The sequence below is a fragment of the Artemia franciscana genome, chromosome 5 (assembly GCF_032884065.1).
Source record: "Artemia franciscana chromosome 5, ASM3288406v1, whole genome shotgun sequence".
Taxonomy (NCBI): Eukaryota; Metazoa; Arthropoda; class Branchiopoda; order Anostraca; family Artemiidae; genus Artemia; species Artemia franciscana.
The window spans coordinates 27,040,382-27,060,923 of NC_088867.1; the positions used below are offsets into that span (position 1 = coordinate 27,040,382).

The 20,542-nt window shown below is 36.0% G+C and overlaps 2 protein-coding genes across 3 annotated transcripts in view; one reads left to right on the forward strand and one right to left on the reverse strand.

The window, feature by feature from the left end:
- LOC136027188 (tRNA N6-adenosine threonylcarbamoyltransferase, mitochondrial-like) overlaps positions 1–20,542 on the forward strand; it is a 373,253-nt gene that overhangs the window by 286,184 nt on the left and 66,527 nt on the right. The window lies entirely within an intron of this gene.
- LOC136027184 (N-acetylated-alpha-linked acidic dipeptidase 2-like) overlaps positions 5,445–20,542 on the reverse strand; it is a 53,318-nt gene continuing 38,220 nt past the window's right edge. The window contains exons 5-7 of one of the 2 annotated variants that reach the window (XM_065704191.1): positions 11,301–11,402; positions 10,202–10,416; positions 5,445–8,173 (exon numbers count right to left, since the gene is read on the reverse strand). In XM_065704191.1, the coding sequence (XP_065560263.1) occupies positions 7,376–8,173; positions 10,202–10,416; positions 11,301–11,402 (1,115 nt within the window). In that variant the 3' untranslated portion in view covers positions 5,445–7,375. The remainder of the gene's footprint in view (positions 8,174–10,201; positions 10,417–11,300; positions 11,403–20,542) is intronic. The other variant, XM_065704192.1, reaches the window with a different exon arrangement.

Sequence of the window (20,542 nt, forward strand, 5' to 3'; positions counted from 1 at the left end):
ATTTCTATATTCTTTAAACTCGTGAAAATTCTCTTGAGACCGATCATTTAAATATTGTTTATAAAGAGTTTTGCGGTTGTTAACAGAAACGAGAAGTCCCCGTGTCATCCATGGTTTTCTGGGCAAATGCTTACGCTTTGGCTCCTTCAACACAGGACAGTGGTAATTATAACTGCTAGTAATTAAATCAATAAATGCCGAATACGCTGAATCTGAAGCAACGTGGGCTTGAAAAAAATTTTCCCACTGAATACAATTTAAGCTTAGTACCAGATCTGCAATATTTTTTTCTGATTCATCTCGCCGATTAAGCCTGTAATTCGGTTCTGGCTTTATCTTACCTTTATCCGTCACTACATCAGTGAAAGTAGCAAAATCATCTGATGTTTCAAATAATAGCACTTCTACGAACTTTCTATCAATATTTTGGTGAGATACAAATATATTATCAATCAGAGTCGCGGACGTTGGAGTTACCCTTGTGGGTATTCGGACTATAGGCAGGTAACCATATGACATACAGTTTTGAAGAAAAAAGAGACTTTTGTTATTTTTTAACGATAGTAGATCCATATTAAAATCCTCAAGCATTATTACCGGGTACTGATGACACTTCAACTTTGACAAAAGCTTTTCTAGTTCATCCATAAATATTTCCGTATCACCTGACGGGCTATGATATACCAACACCATTAGAATTTCCTGATGATTTAATTTTACCTTGAGACAGAATGACTCAAATATTCCTTCAACACGAATATTAAAATCAGGTATTAGCGAATAATCAAGTCCTTGTCGCGTATAATACGCTAGACCACCTTTCCTTAGCTTTTCACGGTTTAATACTTCTAACGAGAAACCTGTAATATCAAGCATTTTCTTATCCATACTCTCTGTTTACAATAGTATTGAACCCGTTATAAAAAGACCTTTAAGGCTATCTGCCAAAAAAGCAAGATTACCTTTCAAAACTTGTATTTATATATATATATATATATATATATATATATATATATATATATATATATATATATATATATATATATATATATATATATATATATATATATATATATATATATATATTGTTGCTGTACTGAAGATGGCCCTTGGACATACGCCGTAATATTCACCGAATTGAATTCCACTGTCTTGAGAAAATTTCCCAATTGTTTCTAAGTTGTGTTTCTTTGCTATGGAAAGGCAGTGTGGTCTTCGTCACTATTTAAAGAAAAGAGGGTGTGTGTGTGTGGGGGGGGGGGTGATGGTAGATGCCTTCTGATCCCTTTTGACTCATAAAAAGGCAACTAAGTCTTTCAATTTCCATCAAATGAGCTACCTCTGAAGTTTATACGACCAACCATTACATAAGTTCTTATATGCCCCCGGGGTATATATTAAAACACTTTTACCCGGGCTCTGAGGATTTGTGTTGACCCCGGAGTTTTAGGGCGTTACAATTTCCGATTTTCTATCATATGAGCCCCCTCCGAAGCTTATACCAACGCGCTTTCCATATGAAATGCCTCTTGGAAAAAAACAGAACATGGGAGCCGTATGGCCTTTACTATAGGCAATGCTATAGCGTATATAGCGTTAGGCTATATGGGCAAGGCTATAGCGTTGCCCCTGATACTACTGTACTAAAATTGAAACTAACATGTTTGTATAAAACATGTACTAGACTTTGAAAATTATTTCAAAGTCTAGATGTAGAAGTTTTTTCAAAGTCTAGATGTAAATTTTTTTTTTCATATTATTAGTAAACTTCTTTCTCAATTATAAGCTTTATGCATCATACAATTACTAGAGCTGATAGTTATAAATTACTGTCTGCAAAATATGTAACTATATGAAATATCAATTTTAAATAAACGTTCAATTTATAATTAAATGGTAGGATTTTAACCTTTTTTCCTAGCAAATAAAGGAACAAGGCACTACTTTATAGGTCCCTTTAAGGGCCCAGAATTACAAACTTTGACCAGTGTCTACACATTGTAACGGTTTTTGGGGAGTGTACAGACACTTTCAGGGGGATTTTTTTTGGTTGGGGGGGTTGAGGAGAGGGGGCTATGCGGGAGGAAATTTCCATGGAGGAAATTTTAATGGGGGAAGAGAATTTCCATGAAGGCGGCGCTGGATTTTTTAGTATTTTTTTTTTAAAGAGCAATAAAAAAATAAATATGAAAAGTTTCTTCAACTAAAAGTAAGGAGCAGCATTAAAACTTAAAACGAACAGAAATTATTACGCATGTGAGGGGTTCACCTCCTCCTAATACCTTGCTCTTTACGCTAAAGTAGTTTTATTAATTTCAACTATTTATTCTACGGCCTTTGTGATGCAGGGCTCATTCTTAAGGAATTGGGACAAAATTTAAGCTTTAATGTAAAGGTGAGGTATTGACGAGAGGGCGAAACCCTCACATACGTAATAAAAACACACGAATTTAGAAGTTCGTTACGTAAGTTATTTCATAAGTAAAGTCTATTTTTATTAATAAATACGTTCGTAAAATTAAAAGTTCTAGTTGCCTTTTTAAGTAACCAAAAAATTGGAGGATAGCTAGGCCTACACCCCCGCTCCTTTTTTTTATCTAAATCGTCCGGTCAAAACTATGAGAAAGCCATTTAGCCAAAAAATAAATTAATGTGCAAATTTCGTTTTAATTATTCATGTGCGGAGAGCCAAAATCAAAACATGCATTAATTCAAAAACGTTCAGAAATATAAAAAAAAACTAGTTTTTTTAACTGAAGGTAAGGAGTGACATTGCAACTTAAAACAAACAGAAATTACTCCGCATATGAAAGGAGCTCTTCCCTCCTCAACGCCCTGCTCTTTTCGTTAAGGTGTTCTACTGTTTTAAAAAGTAGGGTTGAGAGAAAGAGCCAAATTTTGGCGTAAAGAGCGGGGCTTTGAGGACAGAGGCGCCATTTGTGGGGGTCAGGGGTGGGCAAATGCCCACCCCTGATTTTCCAGGGGGCCCAAGCTTCCACCACAAAGGGCCCTTTTCCGGCCATAATTATCCATTATGTCTAACATAATCCATTCTGTTCAAATGATTTGAATTAACTGCACGCCTATTAGCCAAAGAGCGTAATTACCTGACGACCCTTGGGGTAATTACGCTATTTGCTATTAATCATTGTAAACTTTGAAAGTAGGTTAGATTCATAATAAAAGTCTCAAGTTCTGTCAAATGCCCCATGCCCACCCCAAGATTTGGCCCAAATGGCACCTCTGTTTGAGGAGGGAACAGCTCCTTTCATATATGGAGTAATTTCTGTTTGTTTTAAGTTTTAATGACACTCTTTACTTTCAGTTAAAAGAAAATTGTTTTTTTAAAAATAGTTTTTTATTTGCAATTAGAAGACACAGAAGAATTTGCCACCTTCATTGGGAATTTGTTTTATATTTAGGCAAGAGGAAAGAAATAAATTTACATCAAGACTTTGAATGAACTTTGAATGAAAGTCATTGCACTCTCCAAAAAAACCTAATGAAATGCTCGGAGAATGACCCAATTTTGTGAATGACCCGAAAGTTAGTTATTTTGTTTTATCTAAATATGTTTGTTTCAATTTTAATACTTTAGTATTTCTACTGATGACAATCGCTGTATATGTGATCAGAGTATCTAGACTTTTGTGCCTGTTTTCACTGTCTTAATAAACGGACTTATCCCCATTTAAGCGTTTATTTGTTCGTCATAGGAAGGCAGGGTCGTCTGAGAAAAGATACCCAATTTAAGGCGATACGTCGAAAATACGTAGTATATATGGGGAATGAGACCAACCAAGTATACAAGTACAAATTTAACATTGTTTCATCAAGATTAGTCGTACCCATCAAAAGTTACGAGCCTGAGAAAATTTGCCTCAGTTAAGAAAATAGGGGGAAACACCCCTTAAAAGTCATACGATCTTAACGAAAATCACACCATCAGATTCAGCGTATCAGAGAACCCTATTGTGGAGTATCAAGCCCCTGTCTACAAAAATGTAGAATTTCGCATTTTTTGCCAGAAGACAAATCACGGATGCGTGTTTATTTTATTTTTTTTTCCAGGGGTGATCGTATCGACTCAGTGGTCCTAGAATGTAAAGTCTCTCTTAACTCTACATTTTAAAGCAGTAAAAAACTTTAGCGTAAAGAGCGGGGCGTTGAGGAGGAAAAGCCCCTTTCATATACGGAGTAATTTCTTTTCGTTTTAAGTTTTAATCTCGCTCCTTACTTTCATTTAAAAAAACTTGTTTTTTTGTTTAATTTCTGGACGTTTTTGAATTAATGCATGTTTTGATCTTGGCTTTGTTTGATCCTATAAACAAGACATATTCTTCTGGAACATATGATTGTGCTTTGTGACGTGTTTTTTGAATTTTTATTTAAATTTGGGTTTTCTCTTCGTCTTTTTCTTCTGGCGTTTGTGCTGTTATCGTTGTTTTTTTTTTTTTTTTTTTTTTTTCATGTTTTGTTTAGACTAGTTTCTCTTGTTTCATTTTTTTTTTTTTTTACCGCTGGTAAAGGCTTCTGGGTGTGAAGCAAAAATTTTCGGATTGTTCATTATTGAAAGTTTACTTCTTTTGTTTTTCTTCACTGTCTTGTTTAAAATATTATACCTGTTTTTCAAAAAAATATATCGTATATTTAAATTTGAAAACAGAAAAGAATTCACAGAGAAACTCGTAAAGCTGAAGATCTATGATACTTGAAGCAGCTAGAAGGAATATAACGATTTTTTTTTAAACGAATAGCGATATTCTTCTGTTATCCTGGAGGCAAGCTGGATAAGATGTCTTTATATAAGATGCCATACTAAGGCATATTTACCATAGAAATAGGGGCTAAATTTTCTAATCCTCTCCTCAGCTGCTTCAAGGCTGAGAAATAATTCTCTGGGGGAAACGATGAAAATGCAACATTTGTCGTCCTGAAAACGGAACTTTTTTAAACTTATTTTTTTTTAAACTTGTAATAGACGATGTGATTTGAATCTTAAAGGGCCGTAAAACGGAACTTCAAAGTGAAGGAGGTAGCAAACTTACAATGTCTTTCCTGAGACTTCTCTACCTAATAACTTGTATATAATGTGTTTGATTTATTCTATCATTGGAGAGTAGGAATAACAGTAAAGGCTGACCATTTTCATGGATCAGGGTTTTGGTAAAGTAATGTTAAAATCTTAAAAATTCGGAATCATCTGTTTAAATTGCACTACTTCTCACCACAATTTTATAGTTTTAACTGACAGGCTATACCTTGGAGGAAAGAGGAATGCCCCTCCCTCCGTAGGCAATACCTTTGGTTAAATCTGTCAAATTAAGTGCTAGTAAAGTAGGTAATAAAATATATCAACATAAAAAATATCGGCAGTCTAAGCCAAATTTGATCTGAAAATGACCTATTTATTTGTATTTGATGTTCCTAATACATATCAATAGTAGAAAAAGACAGAAAGTTTACTGCTAAATAAACCATACATATAAATCTGTATAAACTCGAAAATCAAAATCATTATACACAGGAAAAGACATTGTATGAAGACGATTATATTTGGTATTTGTAGAATTTTACCTACCTTATATTCCGAAAATTACTGCAAAACTGAAAAAAGTTTGTTTAAAAAATAATTTACGTGTTATCTTCACAAGTAATTTAAGTATATTGAATATTTTCAATTCCGGTAAGGATAAAACGCCAATTACTCGTCGAAGAGAGGTGTATCAAATACCATGTAGTTGTGGTAATTATTACATTGGTCTAACCCACCAAAATTTGGGAACAAGATTATAGCAACACAAAAGAAAGTATTGATAAAGCATTAAAATCTAAAAATAGCTCCATAATCTTTCGATTCAGCTATAAGTAATCGTATTTTTGAAATCCGAACCATTATGTTCTATTTGACGAAACAATTCCAATTAGCAATGACCTAGGAATCAAACAAACTGTCCACGAGGCAATTGAAATCAAACGAAACCTAAATAATAATACATTGCTAAATAGAGACATGGGTGAGTACACACTCAACCCTATGTACACAAAATTCATGATAGAAAATAATCTAATTCAAAATAAAACAAAAATAGGAACCAATAAAAACAAGCCTGATCCCAAAAAAATTACAAGATTAGCTGCGGAGAAGGCAAACATCGCAATAAGAAATTATTCCAATTTGTAATAAATACAGTTAGCGAAATGAATGAACCTTTTTAGCCTGTAAAATGTTAGCTTTTATCACACAGTTTTGGTTGAACTTTTCGTTAAGAAGTAAGGATTTGTAACCAAGAAACCAGAGGTAAACGAATTTTTAACCAAGAACTTTTATTGTAAGTATTTTTTGTGCTATCTTTTATTATTTTTCTATGCTGATGACGGCCCTTAGATATAGGGCCGAAATATTCAAATAGGTTTTGTTCATTCACGGTCTTGGGAAAAAAGTCCTCATTATTTTCTCTTCTGTATTTGTATTATGTGGTCTTCGGCAGTGTGGTCTTCGTCATAATCCAGCGAATAATGTAAGGAAAATGCATATTGCTCAACAAAGAGTTCCGTTAAACTTTCTTCATTGCAAGCAGAAAGCATAATAAAATATCAAAAACCACTAAATGTAAGAAAAAAACCCAGCCTTGATAAGAACAAAAATGGTTGATGATAAGAAGAAGAACTAGGAATGAAAAGCTTGACACTAAAAGATTCAACAGATCATAAACATAAACTGATGATTCCCCATTTTCACCAAAAAGTTAACTGATGACTATTTAATTAGGCTAAAAAATGAACATTCACTCATTCAGTTGTAAAGGAATTCTTTCTATGACTTGTGACACCGCTAATCGATCACTAGTAAAACAAAGTCCAGCAGGGGAGGAGACGCAGCTAAAGCAATGTTGAACTTTCATTTGAGTGATTAAATTAAATTTTTATGTTCCTATAAAATCCAGTCGCCGTTTTTCTCTCGGTGTGATGGAGTGACCCTTCTAATTTTTCGCATTTTCTTCGTTGAATATTTTAGTTTCAAGTTTTGCTTTCCAATTCTTCGTGTGCGTTGGTGCCTATTTTTTTTTCTTTTACAGTTTTTAGTTTTATTTTTTGCTTCTTATAGTTGTTGGTACCCTGTTTTTCGAAACTATTTTGAATCTTTTTCCTGCACTGAAGATGACATGGCAGAAAGTCTGCTGAAACATATGCATTTTGCCTATCTTTTTCACCAGCTTTAAAGGCTCTCGTTTTTCGTTCTTGGTCTGTTTTTTTTTTCGTTGTTATTATGACCTCACACTTTATTTAGATTTTATTATATTGTTAGGTTTATCACAATCCAGTAAAACCCAAAAGTTTCATTTCTTTTTCAGTAAAGCCTTGAACAATTTAATTAGTCTATTAGCTGCAGAGCTGCCCCGTTTATAGCTGCCACTATTACAGTAAGATGTGTACATATTTCTTCTATGATCTCTGCTTGTTTCTTCTGATCTTTTTCCCTTTTATGTTCAAATATAAGTTCTCTAATTCCTGGTAATAGCCAACCAGAATACTGGTCGAGAACACTTGTCCCAAGTATTACATTCTTCATGTGTTTCCTATGTGGAAGACCTTCACTGTAAATATATGCTTTTTCTATCTGAATTATTTTGTCATTGATTTGACGGAGTTTTAATTCTTGTTGCTGGTCAACATCATTTATTTTACTTTGAAAATGTTTTGCTCTTTGTTGGAATTCCTTTATTGCTTCTTTTAAGTAGACGGTCGACATTTTGTTATCCTGAAAGAAATTTCCGTGTTCTTCTGTAAGTTCAAGGTACATTTCTTCCAGAAAATCTGCCTCGTCAGCGATCTTCATAGGAAGAACCAAGCTATCAGAGAGTTTTATTGTCACTAGCGCCCACAGATGTGCTACAGCCAAATGGAAAGAAAATTCAGGATCCAGAAATTTTTTCATTGCTTCAAATGTCTCATATGTACTGTGGTATAAGGGATAGTCAACATGCGGCCATTCTTTAGGATCTGGCATCCATAAAAAATAGGCTGCTGGTATCCCAAGTTTTTGGTAGAAGCCAGAATGGTCAGAAACAATCGACAGTCCATAGCCAATTAGTGATGTTGTAAATCGCCTCATTAAATTCCAATGCGAGTATAAATTCTCAAAGCCCAAGCTTTTATTTGGTGCTGGTACCTGGAATGAAATAAAAATTTAAAGAGTAAAATTAAATGTGCTTATTCGCACGACTGTCAATATCTTGGATTTATCATCGAATTAGTGTATTTTTGCTCCTTTATTTGGTTTTACGAATTCATGATTTTCCTTGTATATTTCCAAAATGTTTTTTTAAACATTGGTCCTAAGCACGTCTGTAAGGGCCGATAGGGTCCTTTGAGGGTATTTCATACCCTGAAACGCAAAGATCTTTACGTTTCCTCTTGTGATTTTTTTCCGGATTTGCATACTTTAATGAATTTTCATCGTTCCTGAATACATTCTCCAGCAGTTGCTAATTGGCCTCTCTGTATGGAAAGTTCATGCATACCCGATGTACTAAAAGCTATCAAACTACTAGAATAACTGTTGACTTGGGATGAATTATGTGTAGTTCTGTTTGCTCATCCGCCGTAAATTGATCTGTCCACATGAAAGATGTATTGTTTATCGTTTTATATTTTAAATACTAAGTAAATACACCTGGAAGCACTAGGGGAATAAAGGATACCCCCTAGATTAGTCTGAGCTATCCTCTTAAAAAATTGGAAATGCTCTACCTTGAATTACAATTTTCGAGGCTTCGACTTTCTAATCGATGGAAAAAAGCTCGGATACTCTTTGAAATCCACCATTGGCTGGGGCCCCATGCTCAAGGTTTGTGTCCAGTGACAAGTTTTGTATGTTATTTTCTGCAGCCCTACGGTAATAACATTTCAATGCAAGACTACTGTTCTGATATCACTCAATAGCTAAGACTCAGTTTTATCCATCTACCTTAGTACAGTTTTGAAATTTGCTTTGTCTTCTCTTACATTGAAAAACACCTTGAAACATGCGAAAATAGATAAATTTTCCTAGTGTGTAATTCAGTTCAATAAATCTCTAAGAAAAGGTCTAAGCAATATCATAACTCTGGTTCGGTGAATCGATAGATCTAAAACTATATAGGCCAGATGACATGAGTCTAGTATCTTCTCAGTGGAAGTTACAGCTGTAAGCTTGTCGCATAATTGTATGTTTTACTGGGAACGTAAAGCTTAAGCGGTCTACTTAACGGACTAGACCAATTGGAAAGATGGAGAAGTGTTTCTTGCGATAATGCGTTGCAGAACGTTCTGTTACACATGTTTCCAAGTTAAATTAAGAATTGTTCAACAAGAATAAATTGACGTTCATTGCAGTTTGCAGCTGATGGTAGAAGCAGATGCATCTCGCGGCATAGAAATATGTTTTACCTATTTGGTGCATATTCATGAAATGGAATCTTAGGAATTATCTCAATTGATGTACCGCTAATTATACGAGGCAGTATGATAGTCGTCTTTGTTCGAGCAACGCTTTGTAAATATTTGACAAATTATTCTTGATTTCTACCAAAGTTGGTATTTAGATATATGAGCTTGTGGAATACCAATATAGACACATAGTCAGCTGAATACATTTTAATAACTACATTAATTGTTAATGTTGGAGATGATACACAGTATTGAAATTAAGCTAATATAAGTATTTTCAAAGTGTATGATTGGAGGACCAAAGGAGGGCTTTTAGACCTCGTTTCCGCCCAATTCCCTTGACTTGACACATATAGGAATGTTTACTTCTTTCAAATCATGATCGTTCATGGAGCTGCTAATTTTACAAACAAAGTTTGATTTTCCCCAAAGCTGGTATTCAAAGTTTCATGGGGTTTATTGATTTCATATATCAGGCTATTGCTTAGTGTAGTTGCTGTTAACTATATTTCACGGGTAATTTGTAATAAGAAGATAATTTCTCAATCCGGGAAATTGAAGAAACACCTTTTTTCATTTGTCATCATTTCTGCTCCAGCCTATTGAAAAACTTTCCCCTATACAGTAGATAAGAGTAATTGCCTGCAGTTGAATGAGAACTATAGATGCTGTTGGTCATGCTATTTTCATGCTCTGGAACAAAGACTCTGAGAATTGTATCACCTTTCTAAAATGTTATCAAAATAATAGTAAATACAATAAAATTTACCTGTTTTGCTGCTTCGATTAATACGTTTTTCATGAGCGGTGTTGCAGCAACAAAAAGATTGTATGGATAGACAACAGAAATGTCGACATTTAGCATTGCAACCGCTTTATTCTGAAGTGAATGATAATTTTCTTCAATCCATTCGTTTGTACCCATATAGCCAAACTCCGATGAACCCCAGCTTCCGAAAATGATTGTCCGTCGTGGTTGCCAACCTTTAAGAGTTTTCTGTGATATTTATACAATTCTTGGGTATACCAACATTAGCTAATAATATATCTTTTACAACTATTAGTAATTAAGGTTGTGTGAGTGATCCAGTCAGATATTATTGATTGATATCAATGACAATAATGGCTGTTCTTCAGAAGCCAATCTTGGATTTGGTGAGATCAAAGAAATTATATCTTTCATTATGATCTTTTATTTAGATTTTTCGGAATACTTCAACCACTTAAATATATATTTCTCACATCAAAATTTAAAATGGATATAGGATCCTGAAAAAAGCGAATATATTTAACAGACCAGGGGTATCAAGAAGTAAAGAGAACCAAGCAAAAAATCAAGGAACGTTATCGCAATGGCGAAGATTATCGAGAAGCAATAATTGAAGTAGCCAAACAAAAGATCAAGAGTGTTATCCGGGTCGCAGCGGTAGCTAGCAACCTAGTAAGAGACGACCACGCCCCACAGTGAGAACTAAAATAGCCCATAACTCCTAAAAATGGAGTCAGATCAAAACAAGACGTGCATTATGAGAACCGCCTAGTCCGAAAACCCCATTTAGAAAGTTTACCGTCACTTGGCTTGAAAAACAAAGCAATTATATTGGCTTGAAAATCAAGAAAAGTGGCTGAAACCACGATATTCTGCATATGTGGCATCTTTGTTTCTTTCTGCTTTTATTTTCTTCTCAGCAGGCTGAGCACTGGAAAATGATAGAGATCTGTATAATGGCTCATATTAAAGGAAACCGCTACATTTAGTGCCTTTTGTAATTAAAAAAAAAAATAAAATAGTTTTTGAAGTAGAATCAATTATGACAAAAAAACTGCATTTTTGTTTACAAGCTTGATGAATGACGTTACGGACTTACCTTTCTTCTTTAACTCACAGAGAGATCGCACTACTTCCATCATAGTTGCTGTTGCAGAAGATGGGTCAACAGAGCCATACACCCATGCGTCTCTATGATTCCCTAAGAAAGAAAAAAACAATAGAAAAGAAAAAATCCAGAAGACTTGTATAAAATTCCTGTCTATGTCTAAGTAATGTGTCGTTGGCAGATGTACGGTATGGTCTCTCAGATCGTTAAAAAAAGGAAGTAATTTTCTTAATTTTTATAATCAACCTGAGGTTGATGGTGAGCTCATAGTTAAAGTGTGTTGTCAGATCTAGACAATAGCTCCATGAGCTTACTTGCAGCATGAACAGGTGTTTTCTGCTTCACCCTGCAGCTGAAATTCAGATGTTATGTTTGAATTTTTTTTTAACGGTAAGCTTCCCACATTCACGACCAATTCTATAGGCAGTACAATAGCGTGACCTAAGTAAATAGCTAAGTGAGCTTTATGTACTGTTTTTTTTTTTTTTTTCATCAGGTTACTTCGTTCGGAAGGAGCTATGATTATAATGGGGCAATGATTATAAATTTGAGCCATCACAGCTCCTGGGGCAAGGGTTATAAATTGTGCAATTTGCTCATTTTTTACACCAAGACCAGGACATCATTTGTGATTTACTGAAAACAAAATGCACTTTAAGTGTTTTCTTCTTTATAACTTTCATAAATGCAAAATTGGTGAGACTTTCAGGAATGAATAAAGTGATAATCTGCATTTCATTACTTCTTTTCTGTAAGAAACAAATCGGTAAGTATCTCACTAAAAAAAAATGGTGAGAAACAAATTGTAGCTCTTAATTATTTCTGGAATATGCCTCTTATCCATTGTTTCGACGAAAGTACCCTTTCCGACATCGTAATTTCTCTCATGTCTCTCCATTTCTAACATTTTATGGGAAAATCACCCCTAAATTTTAGTGAAGCATTATTAAGTCCATGCCATAAGATCAGAATCTTGGAAAAAGCGCTAATAATTAGTATCTTAAAGTTTGTAGTAAAGTGTGATTGTTTAGAGGTGACAAACGATAAAGGATCCTTGTCTGCTCCTATAATTAGAGGTTTTATGATGTTATATATGATGGCTGTTGGAATGTGAGTGTAGCTTCTTTTAACTAAAGTGAAGAAACCGTCTGAAAAGTATTTTTGGTGTGCTTTTTGCAAGTTCACTTAGGGTAACAGAAAATCTCAATATTTAGGCCATCGGGTCTTTTCTGGGTTCATCGGAGCATGAAGGTTTTGAACCCCGGAATCTTCCTAATTCTAAAAAGACATAATATGCACGTGTAGGCTAAAGGGTTATGCCAGAGCCACACGATGTTCACATGTGCTAGTAAAGAAAAGCAACAACAAACAAGAAGATTTATAAATCATTCTGGTTTGCCTTGAGTTTAACGTCACACTCGTACTTTAGAAGTTGAAAAATAAATGGCAAGACATTGGTTTGAAAAGATTATATCAACAATAAATGGTTCAGAAGTGCCGTCTGCTAATTATGTCTTTGTATCTTCTGCCAGGCTCATTATACAGTTAAAATCCGCTGTTTCAAGGTGCCATGTTTTATTTTTCTGATTAAAGAAAACATACTTTAAATCTTCACTGATCTGTTCATCATAAAGTTTACGTTTGAATTGTGAACAGCGTTCTACTTGAGAAATTATGAACGGGATTTATAATTGGCGCCTTAGTCCTGCATGGATTGGATTTTATCCCTAATTGTGACTATAATGTGGCTCGGGTATTAGACATTATTTATTGATATCCCTATTGTGTAATGCCTGTCACAAAGAAATAATAGGACGGGAAGTTTTTTCCTCTCTTACGGCTAAAGCTTCGTCCAATAATAGAGGCAATTTGAACAAATAAGCTGACCCCTCACCCTGAATTTGCAAAGAACTTCCTGTTCATTCATTATTTTCCCCTAATCATAAAGTAGGCATTTTAGAAAGGTTCTTTGAATTTCTTTCTTATACCACCTTTGGCTTTGTTCTAGAGTTTACAGCAGATTTTTGGAGGGTCGGTTATTTTAATTGCCGTTAGAAGTAGAACAGCAATCAGATTAACTCTAATAACTTTAGGATATTCTTATGCTATTCTGTGTTGTTTTTCTCTGAAGGCTATTATGACCTACAGTATGCTAACGTTGTCTTCGTGGGTAAGCAGGTAGGAAGGAAAAAACATCTAAAACCCGAGAAATCGTAAAATCATACACCTTATTTGGAGTATTTCTTCAATATACGGTGCAAGAGCGGAGACTGTAATTTTGCCTTGTCTAGTACCCCGCCTTTTTCTCTTAAGAATTTTTTCGTAAAAAATTGATTCTTTTAAGTTTGTATTCCTTATATTATTATCTTGTCGAAAGATAAGTGTGTATGAACATTACATTCACTTATTACGTCATATATGGTTATCTATATATATAAAAACTAGCTGTTGGGTGGCGCTTCGCGCCACCCCAACACCTAGTTGATGGGGGCGCTTCGCGCCCTCCCAAGCCCCCCTGCGCGCGTAAGTCGTTACGCGCCATATTAGTTACGTGCCATTGTAGTTGTGTCCCTGTGTCCCGGTCGTCATGTATATTCCCTGTGTCTCGATCATGATTTGTGTCCCGGTGTCCCAGTCTGTAATTTCTCTTTGAGTGTCCCGGTCGTCATTTATATTCCCTGTGTCCCGGTGTGGTAAGTCGTTATGCGCCATATTAGTTACGCGCCATTGTAGTTGTGTCCCTGTGTCCCGATCGTCATTTATATTCCCTGTGTCTCAGTCGTGATTTGTGTCCCGGTGTCCCAGTCTGTAATTTTTCTTTGAGTGTCCCGGTCGTCATTTATATTCCCTGTGTCCCGGTCGTCATTATAAAAATTGTATTCCCTGTGTCCCGGTCGTCATTTGTGTCCCGGTGTCCCAGTCTGTAATATCTCTTTGATTTTCCCGGTCGTCATTTATATTCCCTGTGTGCCGGTCGTCATTTGTATCCCGGTGTCCCTGTCTGTATATACATTCGTTTTTGAATTGGTTTACGACGAAATAAATTTTTTGTTTTTTTTCCTTTTTTCTTTTTAATTTATTTTTTTTGGTTTTTACCTTTTTTTTAGCTTCTTTAGTTTTTTTTCCTTTTAGTTTTTTTTTTGTAGTTTTTACCTTTTTTAGTTTTTTTTATTTTTATTTTTTTCAGTTTTCTTTTTCTCCTTTATTAAATTTTTTTGTTTTTTTCCTTTTTTTCTTTTTAGTTTTTACCTTTTTTTTAGCTTTTTTAGTTTTTTTTTCATTTTAGTTATATATATATATATATATATATATATATATATATATATATATATATGTTTTTAACTACGTAAAACTTGCGCCCCCCCCCCGCGCGTAAGTCGTTACGCGCCATTGTAGTTGTGTCCCTGTGTCCCACCTGTGAATATAGAAAGATATATATATATATATATATATATATATATATATATATATATATATATATATATATATATATATATATATATATATATATATATATATATCGATATATATAAATATATATATATATATATCTATATATATATAAATAAGTTGCTTGTTTGTCTGTCTGTCGACTGACGTCATGTTTGTGTGTCGACTGACGTCATGTTTGTCGACTGACGTCATGTTTGTCGACTGACGTCATTATAAGGATTGAGCTGTATGTCGTCATGAAGTTGTTTGTCGTCTGACGTCATGTTTGTCGACTAACGAAACTACAGACCGGGACACCGGGACACAAATGACGTGTTATGTCTGTTATAACGTAATAGAGGCAACGATCTTGACAGGGCCTTTTGAGGGTGAGGCTTTTCTTATTCCACGCATTCTCATGATTCCAATGGATCTGCCTTTTCAACCTAAAAGATTGCAATTCCCAATTTGATAAGCATAACTGATGCTCAAAGAGTCTATGCCAAAAAACTTGCTGCTGATAGAGAAAGTCAGAAAAGAAAGCGTGCCGAGGAATCAAAAGAACAGCAAGGAAACAGGCTTGAGGCTAAAGAACGCAAAACCGCGCAGTTAGATGAAGATCCACCTGGACAGCGAGAGTCAAAACATATCAAAACTGAAAATGATAGCGATGATGATTGGGTTTGGGATCTTGACTTGGATAAGGTCATCAATGCCTACCAGATTTAGTTAAAAAAAAACAAAGGTTCGGCGATATGTATTTCATAGTGAAGCTGAAAAATAAAGAAGAAAAAGAAAACTGAAAAAAAAAAAATGTAAAAAACTAAAAAGAAAAAACACTCAAAGAGAAATTACAGACCGGGACACAAATGACGACCGGGACAGAGGGAATATAAATAACGACCGGGACACTCAAGGAGAAATTACAGACTGGGATACCGGGACACAAATGACGACCGGGACACAAGCAATATAAATGACGACCAGGACACAGGTATTTAAGAATATCATATATATATATATATATATATATATATATATATATATATATATATATATATATATATATATATATATATATATATATATATATTCACAGGTGGGACATAGGGACACAACTACAATGGCGCGTAACTAATATGGCGCGTAACGACTTACGCGCGCGGGGGGGGGGGTTGGTTGGGGGGGCGCGAATCGCCACCCCAACAGCTAGTATATATATGTTTTTAACTACGTAAAACTTGCGAATATACAACGTTCTTCGATGTCCCATTGTCTGTGCATATAAATAGATTGTCAGGTTTACCGACTCTTGAACATGCAACATAAAATTGTCCATGGGAAAAACAATCCGTATTCAGATCTATACCTGATTATTCTAATGATTGCCCTTGAGCTTTGTTGATGGTGATTGCTAATCGAACATTCCCTGTGTCCCCTTCGTCATTTATATATCCCCCTGTGCCCCTGGCATCCCCCTTGTAGTTGTGTCCCTGTGTCCCGGTCGTCATTTATATTCCCATTATCCCGGTCGTCATTTGTGTCCCAGTGTCCCAGTCTGTAATTTCTCTTTGAGCGTCCCAGTCGTCATTTATATTCCCTGTGTCCCGGTGTCCCGGTCGTCATTTGTGTCCCGGTGTCCCGGTCTGTAATTTATCTTTGAGTGTCCCAGTCGTCATTTATATCTCCCGGTCGTTATTTGTGTCCCAGTGTCCCAGTCTGTAAATTCTCTTTGAGTGTCCCGGTCGTCATTTATATTCCCTGTGTTCCGGTTTTTAGTTTTCTTTTTCTCCTTTATTTTTTAGTTTTTTTCCTTTTTCTAGTTTTTTTTCTTTTTCAGTTTTTTTAGTTTTTTTATTAGTTTTTGTTTTTTTTCTCTTTTTTAGTTTTTTTGGAGTTTTTACCTTTTTTTTAGTTTTTTTTTAGCTTTTTTTCTTTTTTAGTTTTTAGTTTTTTACCTTTTTTTAGTTTTTTTAGTTTTCTAGATTTTTTAGTTTTTTTAGTATTATCTTTTTAGTTTTCTTTGTAGTTTTTACATTTTTAATTTTTTTCTTCTTTTGTATTAATGCTAAAGCCAAGGTTCGAACCTGGAACCTCTCTGACCTAGAACCTGGAACATAACGCTTTACCAACTCACCTACTTCGGCTTGAATACATTTACCTTTTTTATTTTTTTTTATTTTTATTTTTTTTTAGTTTTCTTTTTCTCCTTTATTTTTGCTAAAGCCATGGTTCGAACCTGGAACCTCTCGGACCTAGAACCTATTTTATATATATATGTAGATAAGTTGTCTGTGTGTCGAGTGACGTCATGTCTGTGTGTCGACTGACGTCATGTTTGTCGACTGACGAAATTACAGACCGGGACATCGGGACACAAATGACGACCGGGACACCGGGACATAGGGAATATAAATGACGACCGGGACACTCAAAGAGAAAGCGACCGGGACACAAGGAATGTTCGATTAGCAATCACCATCAACAAAGCATCGGGACACAAATGACGACCGGGACACAGGGAATATAAATGACGACCAGGACATAAGTAAAAAAAAAAACTAAAAAAACTAAAAAAAGGTAAAAACTACAAAAAAACTAAAAAGAAAAAAAAACTAAAAACCAGTAAAAAACTAAAAAAGCTAAAAAACTAAAAAAACTAAAAAAGGAAAAAAAATAATTAAAGGAAAAAAACTGAAAAATAAAGGAGAAAAAAAAAATTAAAAATAAAAAAAACTAAAAAGGTAAAAACCAAAAAAAACTAAAAAGAAAAAAAGGGGAAAAACACAAAAATTTATTTCATCATATACCAATTCAAAACGAATGTATATACAGACCGGGACATCGAGACACAAATGACGACCGGGACACAGGGAATATAAATGACGACCAGGACACAGGGACACAACTACAACGGGGACGCCGGGGGGCACAGGGGGATATATAAATGACGACGGGTACACAGGGAATGTTCGATTAGCAATCACCATCAACAAAGCTCAAGGGCAATCATTAGAATCATGAGGTATAACTAAAAAAAAACTAAAAAAAGGTAAAAAACTAAAAACTAAAAAAAAGACCAATTCAAAAACGAATGTATATACAGACCGGGACACCGGGACACAAATGACGACCGGGGCACAAGGAATATAAATGACGACCGGGACACTCAAAGAGAAATTACAGACTGGGACACCGGGACACAAATGACGACCGGGACATAGGGAATATAAATGACGACCGGGACACAGGGACACAACTACAACGGGGACGCCGGGGGGCACAGGGAGATATATAAATGACGACGGCGACACAGGGAATGGTCGAGCAATCACCATCAACAAAGCTCAAGGGCAATCATTAGAATCATGAGGTAGAGATCTGAATACGGATTGTTTTCCCATGGACAATTCTATGTTGCATGTTCAAGAGTCGGTAAACCTGACAATCTATTTATATGCACAGACAATGGGACAGCGAAGAATGTTGTATATTCGCGAGTTTTACGTAGTTAAAAACATATATATATATATATATATATATATATATATATATATATATATATAAATTAGTTGTCTGTCTGTGGATCAGGTGACGTCATGTTTCCTTGTTGACTGACGTCATGAAATTAGTTGTCGTCATTTTTGCTTTGACGGTGACGTCATTAACGGTATTTGAACGCAAAACCGCGCAGTTAGATGAAAATCCACCTGGACAGCGAGAGTCAAAACATATCAAAACTGAAAATGATAGCGATGATGATTGGGTTTGGGATTTTGACTTGGATAAGGTCATCAATGCCTACCAGATTTAAGTTAAAAAAAAACAAAGGTTCGTCGAAATGTACTTCATAGTGACGCTGAAAAATAAAGAAGAAAAAGAAAACTGAAAAAAGATAAAAAACTAAAAAAAACTAAAAAGAAAAAACACTCAAAGAGAAATTACAGACCGGGACACAAATGACGACCGAGACAGAGGGAATATAAGTGACGACTGGGAACCTCAAAGAGAAATTACAGACTGGGACACCCGGACACAAATCACGACCGGGACACAGGGAATATAAATGACGACCGGGACACAGGGATACAACTACAACGGGGACGCCGGGGGTACAGGCGGGATATATAAATGACGACCGGGACACAGGGATTGTTCGAATAGAAATTACAGACCGGGACACCGGGACACAAATGACGACCGGGACACCGGGAAACAGGGAATATAAATGACGACCGGGACACTCAAAGAGAAATTACAAACTGGGACACCGGGACACAAATAACGACCGGGACACACGGAATATAAATGACGACCGGGACACAGGGACACATCATTAGAATAATGAGGTATAGATCTGAATACGGATTGTTTTTCCCATGGACAATTATATGTTGCATGTTCAAGAGTCAGTAAACCTGACAATCTATTTATATGCACAGACAATGGGACAGCGAAGAATGTTGTATATTCGCATGTTTTACGTAGTTAAAAACATATATTTATATCTATCTCTATTCACAGGTGGGACACAGGAACACAACTACAATGGCGCGTAACTAATATGGCGCGTAACGACTTACGCGCGCGGGGGGCTGGGGGGGGGCGCGAAGCGCCCCACCAACTAGGTGTTGGGGTGGCGCGAAGCGCCACCCCAACAGCTAGTATATATATATATATATATATATATATATATATATATATATATATATATATATATATATATATATATATATATATATGTATATATATATATATCTATATTCACAGGTGGGACACAGGGACACAACTACAATGGCGTATAACTAATATGGCGCGTAACGACTTACGCGCGCGGGGGGGCTTTGGGGGGACGCGAAGCGCCCCCACCAACTAGGTGTTGGGGTGGCGCGAAGCGCCACCCCAACAGCTAGTCTATATATATAAAAATAAGTTGTCTGTGTGTCTGTCGAGTGACGTCATGTTTGTGTGTCGACTGACGTCATATTTGTCGACTGACGAAATTACAGACCGGGACATCGGGACACAAATGACGACCGGGACATAGGGAATATAAATGACGACCGGGACACGTAAAGAGAAAGCGACCGGGACACAAGGAATGATCGATTAGCAATCACCATCAACAAAGCACCGGGACACAAATGACGACCGGGACACAGGGAATATAAATGACGACCAGGATACTCAAAGAGAAATTACAGACCGGGACACCGGAACACAAATGACGACCGGGACAAAAATGACGACCGGGACACAGGGAATATAAATGACGACCGCGACACTCAAAGAGAAATTACAGACTGGGACACTGGGACACAAATGACGACCGGGACACAGGGAAACAACTACAAAGGGGACGCCGGGGGGACAGGGGGATATATAAATGACGACGGGGACACAGGGAATGTTCGATTAGCAATCACCATCAACAAAGCTCAAGGGCAATCATTAGAATAGTGAGGTATAGATCTGAATACAGATTGTTTTTCCCGTGGACAATTATATGTTGCATGTTCAAGAGTCGGTAAACCTGACAATCTATTTATATGCACAGACAATGGGACAGCCAAGAATGTTGTATATTCGCAAGTTTTACGTAGTTAAAAATATATATACATCTATCTATATTCACAGGTGGGACACAGGGACACAACTACAATGGCGCGTAACTAATATGGCACGTAACGACTTACGCGCGGGGGGGGGGGCGCGAAGCGCCCCCACCAACTAGGTGTTGGGGTGGCGTGAACGCGCCACCCCAACAGCTAGTAACCTATATGATTTGATTATAACGGCAT